At 35.3% G+C, this 19,299-nt stretch overlaps 1 protein-coding gene across 1 annotated transcript in view; it reads left to right on the forward strand.

Moving 5' to 3' along the window:
• The window catches only part of FANCL (FA complementation group L), an 81,449-nt gene that overhangs the window by 57,040 nt on the left and 5,110 nt on the right, over nucleotides 1-19,299 (forward strand). The window contains exon 8 of the mRNA XM_027865187.1: nucleotides 15,308-15,458. Within this exon, the coding sequence (XP_027720988.1) occupies nucleotides 15,308-15,458 (151 nt within the window). The remainder of the gene's footprint in view (nucleotides 1-15,307; nucleotides 15,459-19,299) is intronic.

Raw genomic sequence — 19,299 nt, forward strand, 5'->3', positions numbered from 1 at the left:
TCAGAAGCAGATACTTTTCTGTTTGTATCATTTTGACCTTGTGGGCAAATACTCGGTTAGCATGAATAAAAATAGTATCAGTATCAATCTCTTAAATAAATAGTGGTCAGCAGTGGTCAAAATAAACTAGTTAATGAAGTATAAAAGAGATGATAACTTCTTATGACTTGCTTGACAAAGAAATATGATTTGATTAAATAGATTCAGATATAGATATACAGTAAGAGAGAGTTGACAACATCAATGAAGCGTGCAAATAAGATCAAATGAACTGAGTGTTTAAAAGATTTAGTTCCCTTTTAAAGGAACATTATTGGAAAAATTACAATTAGTATTAAATTAATTGAATTTTTTAAAGTATCTGCTTTATAATCCCTTGATATTTCCTTTTTCTATTGTAGCCTTTTGAATTCCCCAAAGATAAAGATAAAAAGATTATTAGAGGATTTATCTGTATGAGATATAGAAAAATGTAAAAAATCAAAATGGAAAGCAACTGTTGCAAGTACCAGAAAATTATGCTATTAATTTAAGTGTCATCAGAGCACAAAAGATCACATTCCAGGACTGTGTGAAAATTATTAAAATACTGGAAATAATAGTACTTAAGATGAAGATATTATACTCTAAGATCTGGTTAAGTGACTGACATTATTATATCACTTCAGGTATTATAAAAGTAACAAAATGCTTTTAAAGATAATAAGCGTTACATTTGGAGATTGGCAGTGTTCACACTTTTCTGCTTAAGTGCTTTCCTAGTTTAACATAATTTAATAACAGTTATGGGGGAAAATCTAACATTTTACTTCTAGCTTATACCTTTTTTCCTCCCCCTCTGAAGTATTTTTCACATATAAAAATCATAAAATTTCATGCTCTAAGAAATGGGTTCGTGAACTGTTACCATTCTGCCTCTTTTGTCCTTCATCTAAGGAAATATTCCTTATACATGTTGCTGTATCATGGTAGGTATTTTGTACTTTATTTTAGCTCCAAAGTATTTGGAAAAAATATAACAGGAAGATAAATTTCCTTTATATCGTAAAACCTAGGATATTGATAGCCTAGGATATTGATAGCCCAGAATAAACTATCTTGAATAAATAAATTTTCTAGATGACTGAGGGTTAACCTTTTAAGTAATAGAACTTGTTGATTTTAAATATTTTATGGACACTTTTCCAAAAGGTTCTAACATTCTTAAATTATAATAGTATAATTAAGCTTTTCTTGATGATTTTATTCTCATTATGAATGTCACTTACTACGTTCTGTCTACTATAGATGCAGCTGCAGGTAATATGAGAACACAGGACTGAACAGGTATTGACTTAAGGAGTAGCCCTCTAATTTGCTTTCATTAAATTTCCAATCTTACCTTACTTTTTGGTCATTTGTGTTTTTCTCTTAAGTAATAGCAGAGGAGGTACAGATATATGACTTTCTGGGCTGTGTATCCTGATTATTGTTTCTGCAAAATTAATCATAGATCAAAGCTACCTTGCCCTTCAGCAAATCATCACCATATTGCTGTCAGTTTCCTTTGACTTAACAACACCATTCAAAGCATTATCCATCATCTCTGCATTGGCTAGCACAGTGAACCACAAACACCTCCTTATCAGCTGGCATCCATGCTCTCCTTCCACTTAGACCAGTTTAAGTCATGAGCTGAAACAGCATAATACGTTGGCTATCGGGCCAGTGTTGAAGCAAGGAGAATGTGTGTTCAAGTGCTGCTCCTCACCCATACTACCTGTATGACCATGAATCACTTAGCTTCTGAAGGCAACTCTCTAATACTGTGTTACAAATGAGTTCTCACACTGATAAAATCAGAAATCCACCCCTCCCCAATTCCCCCCCCCAAAATGGGTTGTTCAATGACCATTTCAAGAATTTTTATTAGGGTATCTTGGGAGCAGAGTTTATTTCAAAGCCTAAAGAGTTTTCACATGTGTATATGTGTGATATGACTGCTCAGGTGCCACTCCTATTAATACCCTCATTGTTAATGTCCTTTCCCTCCTGAAATTATTTTGTATTTATTCATCTGTGTACATAATTTGTTCCCACATTATATTCTTGGAAACTTTTTGGGGACAGGGAGTGATTGACATTTTTGTTTCTGTATTTGAGTTACCTAGTACAGTACTTTGCATATAGTAAATACTCAAATAGATCTGTGATTTATTTCACACATGTGGGTATATTCCCTCCAACAATGCAGCTTGCCCATCATTTGGAATTTTACTGATATCCTCCCATAAATTTGCCACTACCCAATATGCTGGAGCATTTCTTTGCTGTCTGTCTTTTCATCAAGAAGAAACCATTGGATCACACAGGGTAGAGTGTCCACTGGTTATTTCTCATTTTTACCATGTAATGAGCCCTTTGCCTTTTTTTGTTATTATACATTTAACTGATGATATCCGTTACCTCTGTTCTTTTCTGTAAAGCCATTTTTGTAATGTGTTTCTCAATTTCAGTTCTTTGTTGTCTGTAGTGTTTCATGACTGGCCATGTAACATCACTGGCAAGATAGTGTTTATAAAATGGGTCTTTATTTCAGAGGAAAGTTTGAAATTATTAAAATAACTGTAGTTTCTAGTGGGATAAACAATCAATTCTCCTCTTTTTGTTTAATTCTTGGTCCAATTCATTATCATTTTATAATGCCATTCCATGATACATATACTACTGGATGAGCTTTATGGGCTCATCCATTAATTGCATATCATAGCCTGTAACATAGGCATTTTGTCATCCACTTGACTTTTCTTATGTCGACAGTTATGCTAAACTCTTTAAAGTAGTTTGGATCTCATTTAGGAGTCTGCAATTGGCATAATGTTACCTATAAAGAGGAACATCTGGAAGAACTCATATCTAGATAATCCTTCAGATGTTGCATTAGATTTCCTTCAGAGTGGTGAACGCCTTTTATTCCTCATTTGACATGATGAGAAGTCATTGAACAAGATTATCATTGTTATATCTTTTAAGAAATCTTATATTATTTTGACATTTGCATGGGAGATATGTTGTAGAAAAGCCTTCAAGGTATCATTTTCCTTTTCTAAGTTAAATGTTACTTAAAATTGTCAGCAAACAATAAGCACAGTGGGATACTGGATCCTTTGCATCCTTTTGTCAGTTGAATGAGAGAGAGAGAGAGAAGTGATCTGCTGGGGAATGGAACTTGCAAAGTCCTATCAGTTCCCTTCTAACTCCATCAGTAAGAATGCCTTTGGTTGTTGTAAGGATTATTCTAGTAAAACTGTTATGGAAATAGAAAAGTTGTCGAGTATGTATTTGAGGTCCAAGGTTTTTTTTTTTTTGTTTGTTTTTTAACATGCCTTTGTTTTCTTCTTCAGCTACCTTGGAAAATAATTTCTTAATGTCCCCCACCCCCAACCTCTCCTCCCGAACCCTTCTGTGGTCTTCACTTGGTCTAGGTAAACTGCATTTCCTGTTTGGACTTTCTTTGGTGTCATTTCCTCTCCTTCTAGCATCATATCTGGGACTCTGATATTAGGAGCCAAATGTGGTAGCTCTGCTAATTACTGAGAGTAAAAAGAATGTTGTGAAAATCTTTTCAGATTTTTGCCATCATTTGGCTGTCTGTTGTCCTCCTTCCACTTTGCTCTTTCAGGGTCTTCAGGATGATTTTGCCTACTTGTGTCTCTTGCCAAACCTTCTTTAAACTGAGGTGTTTTTTTTTTGTTTACTATACCTCCCATTCTTCTGAGGCAATATTGCTCATAATCTTTTACCATATAGATAGATGCCTTTTATTTTTATTCTAAAATCATTTCTGGGTGTTCACTACCCTTCCCATACCCACTTTCCACCCTGTCCCTTCCTTCCCCCCATTCCCCACCCTGGACCCTCCACAACCCAGTGAGCCTTTCCTCATAGCACATAAAAGGAATTAAGCAAGACCAGTTGCCACAGAAACTTCTTCTGATACATATGCAGCCACTCACCACTTTAAGGAAAGGAGGGAGGTACATTTTCTCGTGTCTTTCATCATTACAGTTACACAGCATTTATCTTAATTTTTGTGTTCTTTTCATTTACATGATTAAAGTCATTTTGTATATTCTTCTCTTTCTGCTTCTTTCATCCTGCATCAGTTAATACAAATCTTTTCAACATTCTCTGAATTCCTTATCATCATCATTCTTTATGGCACAGTAACATTCCATTCATGTGCCACATTTTTTTTCTCTAGTGAATGGGCGCATGCTGTTTCATTTTTCTCCTACTACAAAAAGTGCTGCTATGAGGTTTTACAAATGGGTTTATGTTGTCAATGAGTATTGCCCTTGACACTATCTCTCTGTTTGTTAAGTAAGACAGGATAGTTCCATTAAAAAAAAGTATAAGCATTGTATTTAGAGGACATGGGCTTGAAACCTGGTTCTGACTATCTGTGTGGCTTTGGACAATTCACTTAAATAATTTGAACTGCCATTTCCCTTTCATAAAATGAGAGGGTTGGACTTGTTGACTTCAAAGGTCCCTTCATGTTCTAAATCTCTGATCCTATGAAGGTCAGGTGTTTGCTGACGAAGGTTGAGGCTCTCTTGGTCTCATTATGACAATTGATGTGTATCTGTTTAAACTAATGTAAGAAATTATTACAATCTGTGTTCAAGCCCTTTCCTCCCACCATTTCCCATTTTTCAGCATCAGTAATTCATTTAAGTAGATCAGATTGGAGTTCTTTTAATTGCATATCATATCTTTTAAAAAATTTATTAATTTTGATCTTTGTTCTAACAAATTGATGGTCTGTCTTTCACACAGACAGCTGATTCAGGGTGACTAATATCTGTAATCAGTTACTTCCTGTTAAAATAATCATTTTATTTTTTCCTATGTTATTTAGTCCCCACTGGGTTGAACAATTCATTGTCCTTTACTCAGAGGACATAGACATGATGTATGGGACAGCTGGTGGTATAGAGCTCTGGGCCTGGAGACAGGAAAACCTCAGTTCAAATGTAATCTCAGATACTTATTAGTTGTATGACCCAGGGCAAGTCACTTAACCTCTGTCTGCCTTAACTTCCTCATCTGTAAAAAGAGGACCATAATAGCACCTGCCCTCCAGGGTAATTGTGAGGATCAAATGAGCTAATAATTGTAAAGCACTTAGCACAGTGCCTAGCACATAGTAGGCACTATATGAAAGTTAACTACTATTATTTATTATTATTACAAGTCTTCACTGACTGCTTTGGAAATGGCTGGGAAGTACAGTGACCTGTTTTCTGGTCAAGATAAGGCATAAGCTTACCCATGTTCCCAGGGACAAAGTCCAATTTATGGTGGGATGAGAATGCAAGACAAGAGGATCAGATACTCCAAAAAATAATGTATGTCTTACTGCCTTTGAATACATAATGAAAGTCCTTTTCTCCAACTCCTTCATTTATTTCTCCAAGGAAAAACTCTGAGCACCCTGTCCCACAACAGCCTATACCCTGACCCCTTATACACTTTTCAACTGGGTAGGCCTGGTAGTTAGGATTACGTCTATACTTTCCTACCACCAACGAGAATTGTGGGCCAAAAAGCTGTAGAGAAGACTTGGGACAGTTTGAGTTAGCTTTACTCTCAGGGAAACTGACCTGGAACCCAGCGGCAGACCCTTTGGGCAAGGAGTATATAAAGGTAGTTCTAGGACTCTGACTGAGATCTCTGGATACCCTAGGGAACTGCTTTGTGTGCTGAATTTACTGCCTTGTGGACTGCTTTTACCTGGGGGAGGGGAGCGATCATTGATTTTTTTTTTAAATAAAGGAATTTGTTTGTCATAATCTTCAGGCTTTGAATGTTCCATTATATCAGATATGGAACCATGACTGGGATAAATAATAATGACAACAACTATTATTTATATAGTGCTATGTGTCAGGCATGGTCTTAAGGGCTTAAAATTACTATCTTATTTGATCCATGCAAGAACCCTAGGATATAGGTGCTATTATTATCCCCAATTTACATTTGAGGAAGCTAAAGCAGACAGAGGTTAATGGACTTGCCCAGGATCACACAGCTAGTAGATGTCTGAGGTCACATTAGAACTCAAATCTTCCAGACTCCAGGCCCAGCACTTTACCTACTGTGCCACCTCACTGCCCCAAAGACATCAGTGTGAGACCTGGTTCTAACATTGACTATAAATGTAGAATAGAAGAACTTTGAGATTAACATGATTAAGTTTTTGAGTAATTTGTCCACTTATTGGTCATTGGAGGACTTCACATTATAATACTCACAGTTTGAAACTCTTGATTCCCATGACCCTCTTTTCATCCACACTGTCATTGTCACAGAAAAGAAGAGGCTATAGATTCATAGTATGAAGCGATGTTGGAGGCCATCTAGCTTAACCCCTTCATCTTGCAGATGAGGAAACTGAGGCCTACAGGGATTAAGTGACTTACCTAAGGTCACACAGCTGTTAAATAGCAGAACTGAGATTTGGATTCAAGTCCCCTACTCCAAATCTAGGGCATTTTCCCATTTCTAGTACTGAATGCTATTTTGCACTTTTCTTTGTTTCCTGGCTTGTTGTGGCTAAAGGATTTTATTATCATATAACCAGGCTACTGGCAATGAGCCTCTCTGGAGTTCACTAAGCAGGTCTTTAGAAAGCAGACATGTTCTGGTGGTAGGATTGTACTTGAAGCTTTTTCAGGGGGACAGAACCTGTCAGAGTTTATGCATAGCCACGGGAGATCCCCAGGCCACCTCCATGCATGCCACTGTGGGTCATTGGTGTAGGACTCTGTAGAGAAACTTAAGGTCAGAATCTTTTTTTTTTTTTTTTTTGGTTTGCTTTGTTTTGTTTTTTTTGCTGTATGTTATACTCTTGAATTGTATTGAACCAGAATTCCACTAAAACCCCCAGATCTTTTTCAAACTGCTGTCTTACCCCATCTCCCCATCCCTCCATCTTGTCCTTGTGAAGCTGATCTTTAGAGTCCACATATAAAACTTTATGTTCATTCCTTTTAAATTTAATCTTAATAAATTCCAGGAAACCTGTCTAACCTGTTAAGATCTTTTTGGATCCTGACTCTGTCATCTATTGTATTAGCTCCACCTCTCAGTTTTCTGTCACTTGCAAATTTGGTAAACATGCCATCTCTGCCTTTATCTAAGTCACTTGTAAAAATGGAAAATGATACAATTCCAAGCCTAGATTCCTGGGGGAATTCCACTAGAATCCTCCTTCTAAGGGGGCATTAAACCATTAAATGACTACTCTTTGGGGGCTGGACATTCAGCCAGTTTAGAATCCATCTAACTGGATAGCCCACCTCTCTTTATTTCCCACAAGAAGTGTAAAGGAGATTTTTGTCAAATATTTTGGTAAAATTTGTGTAAAATCTGTGTAACCTACATCAATAGCATTCCCAGATTCACCTGTTAATAAACCTGTCAAAAAAGGAACTGAGGCTAGTTCTATGTAACCTGTTTCCAAAAAAAAGCTGTGATCACTGCTTTCTTTTCTAAATGTTCAGTAGCTCTCCTTTTAATAATATATTCTAAAATTCGCCAGGAATTGAATAATCAGAGAAATACAATTTGTAATAATTCTGATATATCACTTTACATCCATCTGATTAGTAAAGATGGTAAAAGAGGAGAATATACAATGTTGAAGGGCAAGTGGAAAGACAGGCACACTGATCCACTGCTAGTTGACCTATGAATTGGTCCAAACATTGTGCAAAAGAATGAATGAATCAGGGGAAAGCATTTATTAAGTGATTCCTTTGTGTCAAGTACTGTGTTAAGTCTTACGTAATTGCACAAGAAAAAGTGCAAAATTGTTCTATTCTTTTAATTGGAGGGAATCCACATCCCCTCCAAAATTGGATTAATTTTAATCTCCAATTAAACCACCACTAGGTTTATAGGCAAATGATGAGAGAAGACCTATGTGTACATAACTACTTACAAACTATTATTTGTAGTAACAAAAAACTCAGAGGAAAAATCACCCAATAATTGGAGAGTAACTGAACAAATTGCGGTGTGTGAATGTTATCGTATAGTAAGGAATGATAGATATGAAGAATTCAAAGAACATACATGGGAACAATCGTATGCAGTGATACAGAATGAAGAAAACAGTCAAAAAACCAGTTCTCATGATGATAATGATACACACACACACACGTAGATATAAACATTAAAAAAACATAACTCAGGTAGAAGACAACAGCAAATATTGGTACCAAATGATTATAATTAAAGCATCATAAACAACATCACAAAAGTATAAATACCATGTGTTAATAGTCACAATCACTTGATTGGGTAGAAGTGTCCTTTATTGGGGGGGGCAGTAGTTGTTGGGTAATATCTTTTATAGCAAAAAACATGAGTAATTTAAAAAACTATTTAGTATTTTATTTTTCCCCAGTTGCATGTAAAAACAATTTTTAACATTCATTTTTAAAACTTTTGAGTTTCAAATTCTCTCCCTCCCTCCCCGCCCACCTTCCCCAGTGAGAAGGCAAGCAATTGAATATAGATTGTACATATGAAGTCATGCGAAACATATCCATAATAGTCATGTTGTAAAAGAAAATATAGACAAAAAAAACCTCAAGAAAAATAAAGTAAAACAAAAAATGTGCTTCAGTCTGTGTTATGACACCATCAATTCTTTCTTTGGGGATGGATGGCATTTTTCATCAGAAGTTCTTCAGAGTTGTCTTGGATCATTGCATTGCTGAAAATAGCTAAGTCTTTCACCGCTGATCATCTTACAATATTGCTGTTACTTTGTACCCAGTACATTTCACTTTGCATCAGCCCATGCAAGTCTTTCCAGGTTTTTCAGAGTAGCTAATCATTTCTTATAGCACAATAGTATTCCATCACAATCACATACCACAACTTGTTCAGCCATTCCCCAGTTAATGGGCATCCCCTCAATTTCCAATTCTTTGCCACCAGAAAAGGGCTATTATAAATCTTTTTGTATGTATAGGTTCTTTTCCTTTTTGTGTGTGTGTGTGTGTTTTTTTTTTAATCTCTTTTGGAATACAGATCTAGTAGTGGTTTTGCTAGGTCAAAAAGTGTGCTTGGTTTTATAGCCCTTTGGGCATAGTTCCAAATTGCTCTACAGAATGGTTGAATCAGTTCACAACTCACAAACAGTTCATTAATGTCTCAATTTTTCCACATCCCCTCCAACATTTGTCATTCTCCTTTTCTGCCCCATTAGCCAGTGGAATATGTGTGAGGTATTACCTTAGAATCATTTTAATTTGCATTTATCCAATCAGTAGTGATTTAGAGCCTTTATTCATATGAGTATAGCTAGCTTTGATTACTTCATCTGAAAACTGACCATTCATATCTTTTGATCATTTGTCAATTGGGAAATGGCTCTAATTTTTATAAATTTGAATCAGTTCTCTATATATTTGAGAAATGAGGCCTTTATCAGAGAAACTTGCTTCAAAAATTTTTTCCAGTTATAATTGCTAACTGCATTTCTCTTCATCCTATTCCCTCCCACCCCATTTATTCTATTCTCTCTCTCCTTTCACCTTTTCCCTCCTCAAAAGTGTTTTGTTTGCCTCCCCCAATAGCCCTCTCTTCTATTGACCTCCACCCCACTTCTCTTTCCCCTTCTACTTTCTTGTATGGGTAAGATAGATCTCTATACCTAATTGAGTGTGTCTGTTATTCCCTCTTTGAGCCAATTCTGATGAGAGTAAGGTTCAGGGGTTCCCTGCCACTTCCCCTATCTTCCCCTCAAGTAATTTTTTAAAGGAAGAAATGCAAATGTATTTTAGTATAGACTTTTATAATTTTTTTAAAATAGATTTTCCTTATGTTAAGTTTGTATATAATCAGGTAACAGAATAAAATATGTCAGGTTTCTTGTTTTATCCTGTTGCTTATTCCAGGCTTTAACTCTAGTTTTACTCATGTTATTTTAATGTTTCATAGATTCTATTTTTACCTTTTAAGTTTTACCAACTACTTGTTGCCCTAGGAAAAATTAAATTCAAATCATTAAAATTCTCCTGAGTTTAATTTTTTTTTTCCAGTGATAACTAATAAGATTACTTAAGAAGCAATATTCACTTTTTTTTTGTCCTGGTGTGGGGGTCTACCCTGTTTATTATAGTACTATTATGATAATAACTAAATGATAACCTAGAGCCATGAGAGGGTAGAAGTCTCTCCTTACACTGTAGAAGGTGACTTAGGGAAAGATAAAGTTTACATATAATAATGGCCTTTTTCTTTAGAAGACACATTTATGCTTTGGGTGGATTTTTTTTAATGTTTAAATAACCTTTCAATAGATCTTTGAGTATTATTTGTGAGATGGTTTATTCTTTATAATGCCAAGTTAAAATAAAATTTAAATAAATGCAAAAATAACCTGATGTTGAAAGTTAATGTCTAATGCAGGTGTTCTTTTTTTATTTAATTAATTTATTTTGATTTATCAACAATCACTTCCATATGCTTTTGAGTTCTCCCCCTTCCTCCCTATCACACTCCCCAAGACAGTGCACAATCTGATATAAGGCTATACATATACATTCCTATTAAACATATTTTCACATTAGTGATGTTGTAAGTAAGAATTAGAACCAATAGGAGGAACCAACAGAAAGAGGAAACAAAACTCACCAGAAGAGAAAAAAGATAGCAAATATTATGCTTTGATCTGTAATGTAGGTGTTCTTAAACTTTATAGTGCCATGGACCCAAGGTTATGTGGGTAAATGTTTTAACAACCAGCTCCCTAAGGGGAAGGAATATGCATGACACACTTTTAAGTTCAATATGAATCATTCACATTTTTTCCATCACTTTCTTAAGTCTACACAATCACCAAAATAATAAATCAAGCTGTGATTCGTAGTATTTGCTGATTTTTGAGACATAAATGTTAACACTGAAAATTTAATAATTGACTCCCATATGAGCTGGCCCCAGCATACCCCTTTGGTAAATCTGGTAAAGTCTAAAGATCCTTTCTCAGACAAATGTTTTTAAATGTATAAAATAAAATATATAGGATTTAAAAAGGAAACCAATGATATAGAAATCACTTATCAAACTTCCAAGTTCATAGACCCCCTGAAATCTATTAAGGACCCCTGGCCTAATGTATGATTTATTTTAAAGTTATACTGTACAAAAATCGTTTTACCAAAATGACTCGGAACTACTGATTTTTCAGTTATTTGTATGTCAGAGGAATAAGAGTTCACTGTTTGGAGTGGTAGCGGATTTAAAAACATCTTTCTCATTTAATTGATTCATTTGCATCAGAGAAGATTAACCATGCCAGTTATACAGCATATCACAAAATCACTGGCTTCTAACTCCTCCCCCTCCTGGGGGTGGAGGGAAGACAAGAAAATAGTTGCAATTATTTAAATGTGATATTTTTTTTAATGATTTTAAAGGACCAGAATCCCCTTACAGAATAGTTTATGTGGTTATTTATTTCGTGCTTTGTTGTTTTTTTTTAAAAGTTTCTTATTTACAATTTGTATAGAATGATTGCATAGAATGATTCATTTTAACAGTAGCCTTAAGATAAAATACCTTAACATATCCTTACAGTGAAGAGAGGTGGATGATAAGAAGAACGGAGAGAGAAGCCAAAGATGTAGTGGGAAAAGGTGGACGCAAGCCTTGTGGCTCCAAGAACAAGCAAACACAAAAGAATAAATAATTATTTTGGAAATTAAGTTTCTATGAAGGGCTCATACCCTCCTTTTGGAGGGTAATGGCTTGTAGGTCCACACTGTGTTGGATGTCCCTAATCTCCATTTTTCTTTGGCTTCTTTCACTTTTAATTAATTTTTCTCATCATATATACAAAGATATGGAAATACGTTGTAGAATTTTGCAGTAGCAGAGCAGAAGCCAATGTAGAAATGCCTGTTTTGAGTGTTAACTGTTTTTTTTTTTAATGTTTTGAATGTTACCTCTGTGTAGAAATTGATAAGCATCAGGTACTTACTATGTGCCAGACATTGTGCTGGGTACTAGGGACAGGAATACAAGACTGAAACAATCTTTGCTCTCAGAGAGCTTACGCTCTAACAGGGGAGACAAGTACAGCTGTAAATATGTATAGAATAAAATGTAAAGAGAATAAATCTGAAGTTGTTTGGGAGGCATCAGGAAGGGTTTTGTGTAGAATATGGTGCTTGAGCCAAGTGTTTGAAAGAAGAGAGCAGTTCTGGTAAGAAGGGTGAGGAGAGAGTGCATTCCAGGCATTGGAGATGACAAGTGCTGAGACATGGAGATCCAAAGTGGAATAGCTTGTGTAAGGAACAGAGAGAAGGCCAAGTCAGCTGGATCTCAGAGTTCAGGAAAGGGTGTCATGTACAGTGAAGCTGCATATATTAATGCCAGGTTATAAAGGAGTTTTGAAGCTAGAGAGAGTACTTAATAAAATGTTAATTGGTTAATTGATTCTGAGGCAATAAAGATCCCCTGGAGTTCAAGTAGGGTAATGGCATGGTCAGGTTGACACCAAAGGAAAATCATTGTCTGTTTTGTGGAAGATGGACTAGAATAGGGAAGAGATGTGAAGAAGAGAGATCACTTAGCAGACAGATGCAATAATCTAGGTGAGAGGGCGTAGATAGTGGCAATGTGAGTGGACAGAAGTTGAATATGAAGGGGAAGAAGGTTGGATATGAGAAGTGTTTTGGATGGAGAAATGGCAGGTTTGGGCAGTGAATTGGTTATGTGAGGTAAGGTAGAATGAGGAGTTAAGGAGAACATCAAAGTTAAGAACCTGGGAGAGTGGAAGAATTGGGGGTACCTTTAACAAAAATAAGAAAGTTTAGAAGAGGGGTGGGTTTAGTGGCTTTAGTTTAATGAACTCTGTTTTGGACATGGTGAGTTTGAGATATCTTCAGGACATCAGGTTTGAAATGTCTAATAAGGAAATTGGTGATATAATATTGAAGCTTAAGGGAGCCACTACAGCTGGCTGTCTATATCTGTGAGTCATCTGCATAGAGATCATAATTAAACCCTTGGGAACTGATGGAGTCACCAAGAGAGAGAAGAGGACCCAGGACAGAGCTTTAGAAAATCCCCATAGTTATGAGGTGTAGTATGGATAATAAGCCAGCCAAGGAGACTAAGGAGTGATTCAGTGAGGTAGTAGGAGAAGTAAGAAAGAGTAGTGACATGAAAACCATGAGAGGAAAGAGTGTCTGGGTGGACATGTTGGGTAACAGTACCAGGAAATGACCAGAATTATAGTTCAAAATTATTTTAAGCTCTTTGTTAAATTTAATTAGTATGACAAATGAAACCAAATAATACCTAAGATTTGTATACATAGCATAATTATGTTTATTCTATGAAAAAAACTGTCAAGAAAATTCAATTTTAGAATCTGTGAGTTGAAGTGACATGTAAATCTCTAGGGAGAAGAAAATTATACGAAAAAAAGTTTTGCCATCTAAGTTTCCTAATTACCTTACAAAAATACTAATGGGTTGCACGTGGCTTATGTAACAATCAGATTGTTTCAAGGACCTAGCTGGAATGACTTTGGGAATCAAGGGATATTCCTATAGAATATAACTTTGAAGGGGCAGCTAGGTGGCTCAGTGGATAGAGCACCGGCCCTGGAGTCAGGAAGACCTGAGTTCAAATGCGGCCTCATACGCATGATACTCACTAGCTGTGTGATCCTGGGCAAGTCACTTTACCCCGATCGCCTCACCAAAAAAAAAAAAAAAAAAAAAAAAGAATATAATTTTGATCCCTGCTCTGACATTTTCATTTGCCATGTTAGAGAAGTTTGGGAGCTGGTATTGGGAAAGTGAACTGCATTTCCTTCTGAATGTAATAATTACCAGCATTTGTGCAGTGCTTTAAACTTCGCAAAACATCTTAAAAATAATTCATTTTATCCTTACAACTGTCATGGGAGGCAGTTGCTGTTATTATTCCTGTTTTACAAATGAGGCAACTGAGGCAAACAGGTTAAGTGACTTGCTCAGGGTCATACTAATGTAAAAGGGGCTGAAGAAGGTTGTAGAGGAAGTTTTCCTCTTCAGTGTATTTGAAAAGCTTGGTAAGGAGAAAGTTGATGAGCCGAAAGGTCTTTCCTTTGCTGCTTGTTCCATTCATCAGAAATGCACTTCTTTCGGGGTTCAGAAACAAGCCATCTCAGTATTATATTATGTTATGTTGCTATATCTACTATACTATATCATATTTTATCAGATCATATTATTTGTATATCTTTGAAACAGGAAATAAATTTTACATGTAGATGGTTATCCAAACATTTCTAATAGTTTAGAATGTATAAATAAAAGCTCTGAGTTTTCCTTCTAAGTAGATTTGATGGAAAGATGACTTCCCCATTTGCATCCTCCCCCAAAAGAAACTATGTCCTGCTGTTCGTTATTCTGTCAAAAACAAAACCTTTCATATAGTAATTAACTCCATTGAACTCATATAGTAATTAACTACTTTATGATTTTTTTTTAATAGGAACTTTAGGAAGAACTCCTAACTTTCTACTTTTTTTCTCTTTAAAATGGTATTTTCAATCATTGAAATAAAGTGATACTGTACTTTAATTCTCACTTATGGAAAATGTGTTTAAGCAAATTGATAAAATGTTTAATGTCCGAAACATTGAGTTCAGAGAGTGGTTAAAAGTTAAATGTAGAGAAAAATATTGTTTGTAATTACCATTGGAATTCATGAAAGAAATGTAAAATCCTTTCTATACTTTTGCTTCAGTGAAGTGCATAACAAAGTTATATACTAATGGCATTTAAAGCAGATCTAGTTTAATCAAATTACAACTAGCACTTCATTTGATTTGATAACTACAGCTAGAAGGAAATTACAAAAAATTATTTCATGCTGGAATTGTGTGAATAGCATCCTTAAGATGTAGTCTAAGAGGAACATAAAGCAGAGTGTACATATATGTCCTATATGTAGTTTAGTCATTGCCATTCTGTATGTAGTAGTAATGACCAAAGATACATGCTTTTAGAAGAATCATCCTTTTCCTAAAATTTGTAGATATGTGTTCAACTTAAAAAAAAAAGAATCTAGAACCAGCACATACTAAGGGCGGGGAGAAGATAAACTGACATTTGCCAATCAAAAAATAATATGAGCTGAAAGTGAAATCTTAAAAATTGGTAATGATGCTCCATTTTAAGGGAAAGAAGTCATCTTCCTTTAGTAGAATATCATGAGTCATTCAACCTTCATCTTCCCACAGAGTTCACTGACAAATATTCATAGTCAGTTTTTGTCAGCATTAGAATCACTAAAGGCATTCTGGGATGTCATGGATGAGATTGATCAGAAGACTTGGATTCTAGAGCCAGAAAAACCCACAAGGAGTGCAACTATGAGAAGAATTGCAATAGGTAAGCAGAAAACAATAAAAAATTAAGCTTTTTTTAAAAAAAGGAGTTGGTTTTGTTTTGCTTAAGAAAAAAAGGACAAAAGGGATCTATTCAATTGTTAGCTGACTTCTTTGTACACTGCTAATGTGCTATGGTTAAATATTAAAAGGGAGGTAAAGTGCAAATTGGGTGCAGCAAAGTGGAGCAGTGGATTTGACAAAATATTCCTGTAATAAAGATCTTCTAAAGTTTCCCTTGTAAAATTCCAGTCTCAGGATATGTGTGGGCTTTATCCTTACTCTGGAAATTAATTGGTGAATACAACTGAACAAGGGTAGCTAAGTACTGCAGTTGATAAGGCCTGGAGTCAGAAAGACTCCAGTGTTCAAATGTGGCCTCAGACGCTTAATAGCTGTGTGACCCTGGGCAAGTCACTTAGCCCTATTTTCCTGCCTCAGTTTCCTTATGTAAATTGAGTTGGAGAAGGAAATGGCAAAGCACTTCAATATCTTTGCCAAGAAAACCCCCAGTAGGGTTGTGAAGAGTCAGATATGACTGAAAAATGACTGAACAACAACAAAAAGTACAAATTATTTTAAACATAATTTTATATCCCAGAATAATTTTGACTTGTCGTATGTGGAAAATACAAATATTATGAAGAAAATTCTATGTAGACATAGAACTTTACTTCTATCTCTTATACTATAAGGAAATAGAGAATCCTTTGGAGGTACTAAGAACTTAACTGAAGTGATTTGACCCAAGTTACAAAGCCAGTATATGTTAGAAGCAAAACTGAAGCTCTCTTGACCCCGAGGCAGGTGCCACACAGGTAATTCTGAAGACTAACTTGTAAAACAGTTCCCATTCAGCTTTGGTAAAGGGAGTTCCCTCACTGGGAATTCCCCACAAAAATGAAATACAGGATCTGGTCCCCAAAAATAGTATACAGAATACTAGAAGAGATTGTACAAAATTATGTAAAGCCTCAGAGCTTGAAGGACCTTTTGTATTTATTTACACAATCACTTAGAAACAAAATTTTATCATTATTGTTGAAATCCTTAAGTGCTTAATAAATGCTTGCTAGTTGATTGAAACATGAAAATCTAGATTTATAGTAAAGTTCAATTAATAGATAAATATTCACTTTAGAAAGGCTTCACCATATAATTCTTTTATGAAGATTCCCTAGTGCACCTAAAATGATTTAAATTATAATGAAAATTATAAAGTAGGGATATGCATCTACAGTATAAAGCAAATCACACCTAGATATGCTCATCCTTGTTTCCTGCCAAGTTTCCACATTATTTATTTGCTCTACCCATTCTAGCTTTGCTGCCTAGTACTCAGTCCTTGCTACCTCTGGGGTTGTGAAATGGAGAGTATTTATAAATAATGCACTTACTCTGGAGTTAGATGGAGGGAGACCCATCTAAGCAGAAAGCCACATTCAGTGGGTGGGAAGGTGGAGTTCACCCTTGTATGTATGTGTGATAATGAAATAAAGCCACTGGTAGCTAATCAAATCTCTGATCATAGCATCAGATGTGTACTGGAACTTTAGCTCTGTTCTGTTCCTGGTCTCCTATCCCTTCTAGGGCAAGTTGTGCAAAATATGTCATGTAATTTGTTACTTATAGATAATGATTGAGACCAATAAATAGCTCACTTTAGACTTAGATGTTCTTTTATGAATTACTGAATATTATACTTGACCCACCATTTTATTTTAGAGGAGAGGGTAATTTTGGTTTTGATGAGTAACTTTGTAAACACTTAATAAATGCTTGTTGACTTGAAAATCTGTATTTTGGACTATAGTTCACTTGGGGCAATTTTATCTTTTTCTTTCTAGTGATGATTCACAACACAATGGGGATGATTTTGAGCTGTGAATCATTTCCAAAGTGCCCAAGGATTACAGTAGTTTCTACCAAGGCATTGTGGATTATATACAAAACAGCTAAATATTCCACTGTGCTGGGGTAGAAAGCGCTATTTCCCAGGGCTATTCTGTATATAATATTTCTTGCTTTATAGCTTCAAAAAACCTAAAAGTGTCTAAAAATGAAATAATAAACTAAATTAAGATATATTGGGACAATTGTCAGATATTAATAATGGAAGGATTTTCTTCAAAGGTATTCAATAAGTAGCTGTCCTTATTTTTTATTTTCCTCTAATTCCCCTATCTTGTTTTATTTCTACTTCTTCCAGTGATTGTAAGAGCAGATATGGATTGGTTTTTTACTTATCTTCTTCATAATTTAGTAGATTAAAACATCCTCTTTTTTTTTAGAATTATACTTTAACATTCCTTTTTAAAAATTTTGAGTTCCAATTTCTCTCCCTCCTTCCAGTCTCTCCCCCACCCTTGAGAAGGCAAGTGATATATGAATTACACAAATACATCCTTTCTACATTTCCCCTCCAACTCCTTTCATGCTTTAGCCATTGATTGGTCTTCCTTTGTGACACAACCACTTATGATCCACTGCCACCCTTCTCCCAAAGGACAGGGATTCAGACAGCTGGCTGAAAACTAAGTTACCTTAGCTCCTGCCTAGGCAAGTTAAGACATTGGAGCTCCCTCTAAAAGTAAAGACTTGGGGGCAGCTAGGTGGCGCAGTGGACAGAACATCGGCCCTGGAGTCAGGAGGACCTAAGTTCAAATCCAGCCTCAGACACAAAACACTCACTAGCTGTGTGACCCTGGGCAAGTAACTTAACACCATTGCCTAGAAAAAGAAAAAAAAAAAGAAAACAAAATAAAAGTAAAGACTTAGGATTATTTGGATTAATCAATCCACAAAGGGCTCTTTTATTCAAAATTTGAAATAAATAAATTTTTTAAAGATCTGAATTTTTAAAAAATCTCTATTTGGATCAGTGTTTTTTTTTTCTTTAAATCAAAGGACTTGTCATTTTTCTGTATCAGTGCTGATTGCTTCCTTTTATTATGTTTTAAATATTAATTCTTTATTTTCAGAGTAACTTCAACAAGAGACTTTTTTATAAGATGTAAAACTATGATATTTCCATATTTATATAAGCTGAAACTAAAATTGTCCTTGAACAGAGTAAGCAACTGACAGTTCATTCCAAACAACTGTTAAATTAATGGCGTTTTTGAACTACAGTGTTAATAATGACTAGAAGAAATCAGTAGTTAATACATTACTAAAGTTGTCTTAGGGAAACTTGAATACTACAGCATTTTTTTGTTAAGTTTTTCCAGTGTAGATAATTTTGGTTTACATGGGCTTCATTTTTATAAATATCATCTTCCCTCTTGAGTGAATCTCGCTTCACCTAAAGGGACTGCCTCCTATCCAGGAGAGTTCAGTTATTATTTTCACAAACCAGTCATAAAGCTTGGCCGAACATTGTAAGGACTTTAAAATGTGTAGCTGGCAATGGTCGCCATCTCCTTGATATCATTTCCTTTGGTATCTGACCCATGATGTTTTATGAAAGAGAAACTTACTTAAAGGGACACTAAAAGCTCAATGTTGTTGTTTCTTAACTTTCTCATTGTGAGCTGATTTGTGGTAGCACTATATATAGATCTTGAAGACTTTGTTGTAATTCAAATAAGACATTCTATTTGTGCAAACATCATCTTTAGAAGAGTAATATGCCTATTACTTTTATTAGAGTCTTCTGAGCACTGTTCAATAAACTGGAATTCTACTTTGAATAATAATTTTTATCTCCTTAACCCTATTTAAGAAACTGTGAAACAAATTCTCTCTCTCTGTCTCATTCTCTCCCCCTCTCCCCTCTTTTCTCTCTTCTCCTACCAAAGCTATAATTATTTTATATTATTTCTGTGATCTGTAATTGACATCTT

The sequence above is a fragment of the Vombatus ursinus genome, unplaced genomic scaffold, assembly GCF_900497805.2.
Source record: "Vombatus ursinus unplaced genomic scaffold, bare-nosed wombat genome assembly UNPS02014778.1, whole genome shotgun sequence".
NCBI lineage: Eukaryota > Metazoa > Chordata > Mammalia > Diprotodontia > Vombatidae > Vombatus > Vombatus ursinus.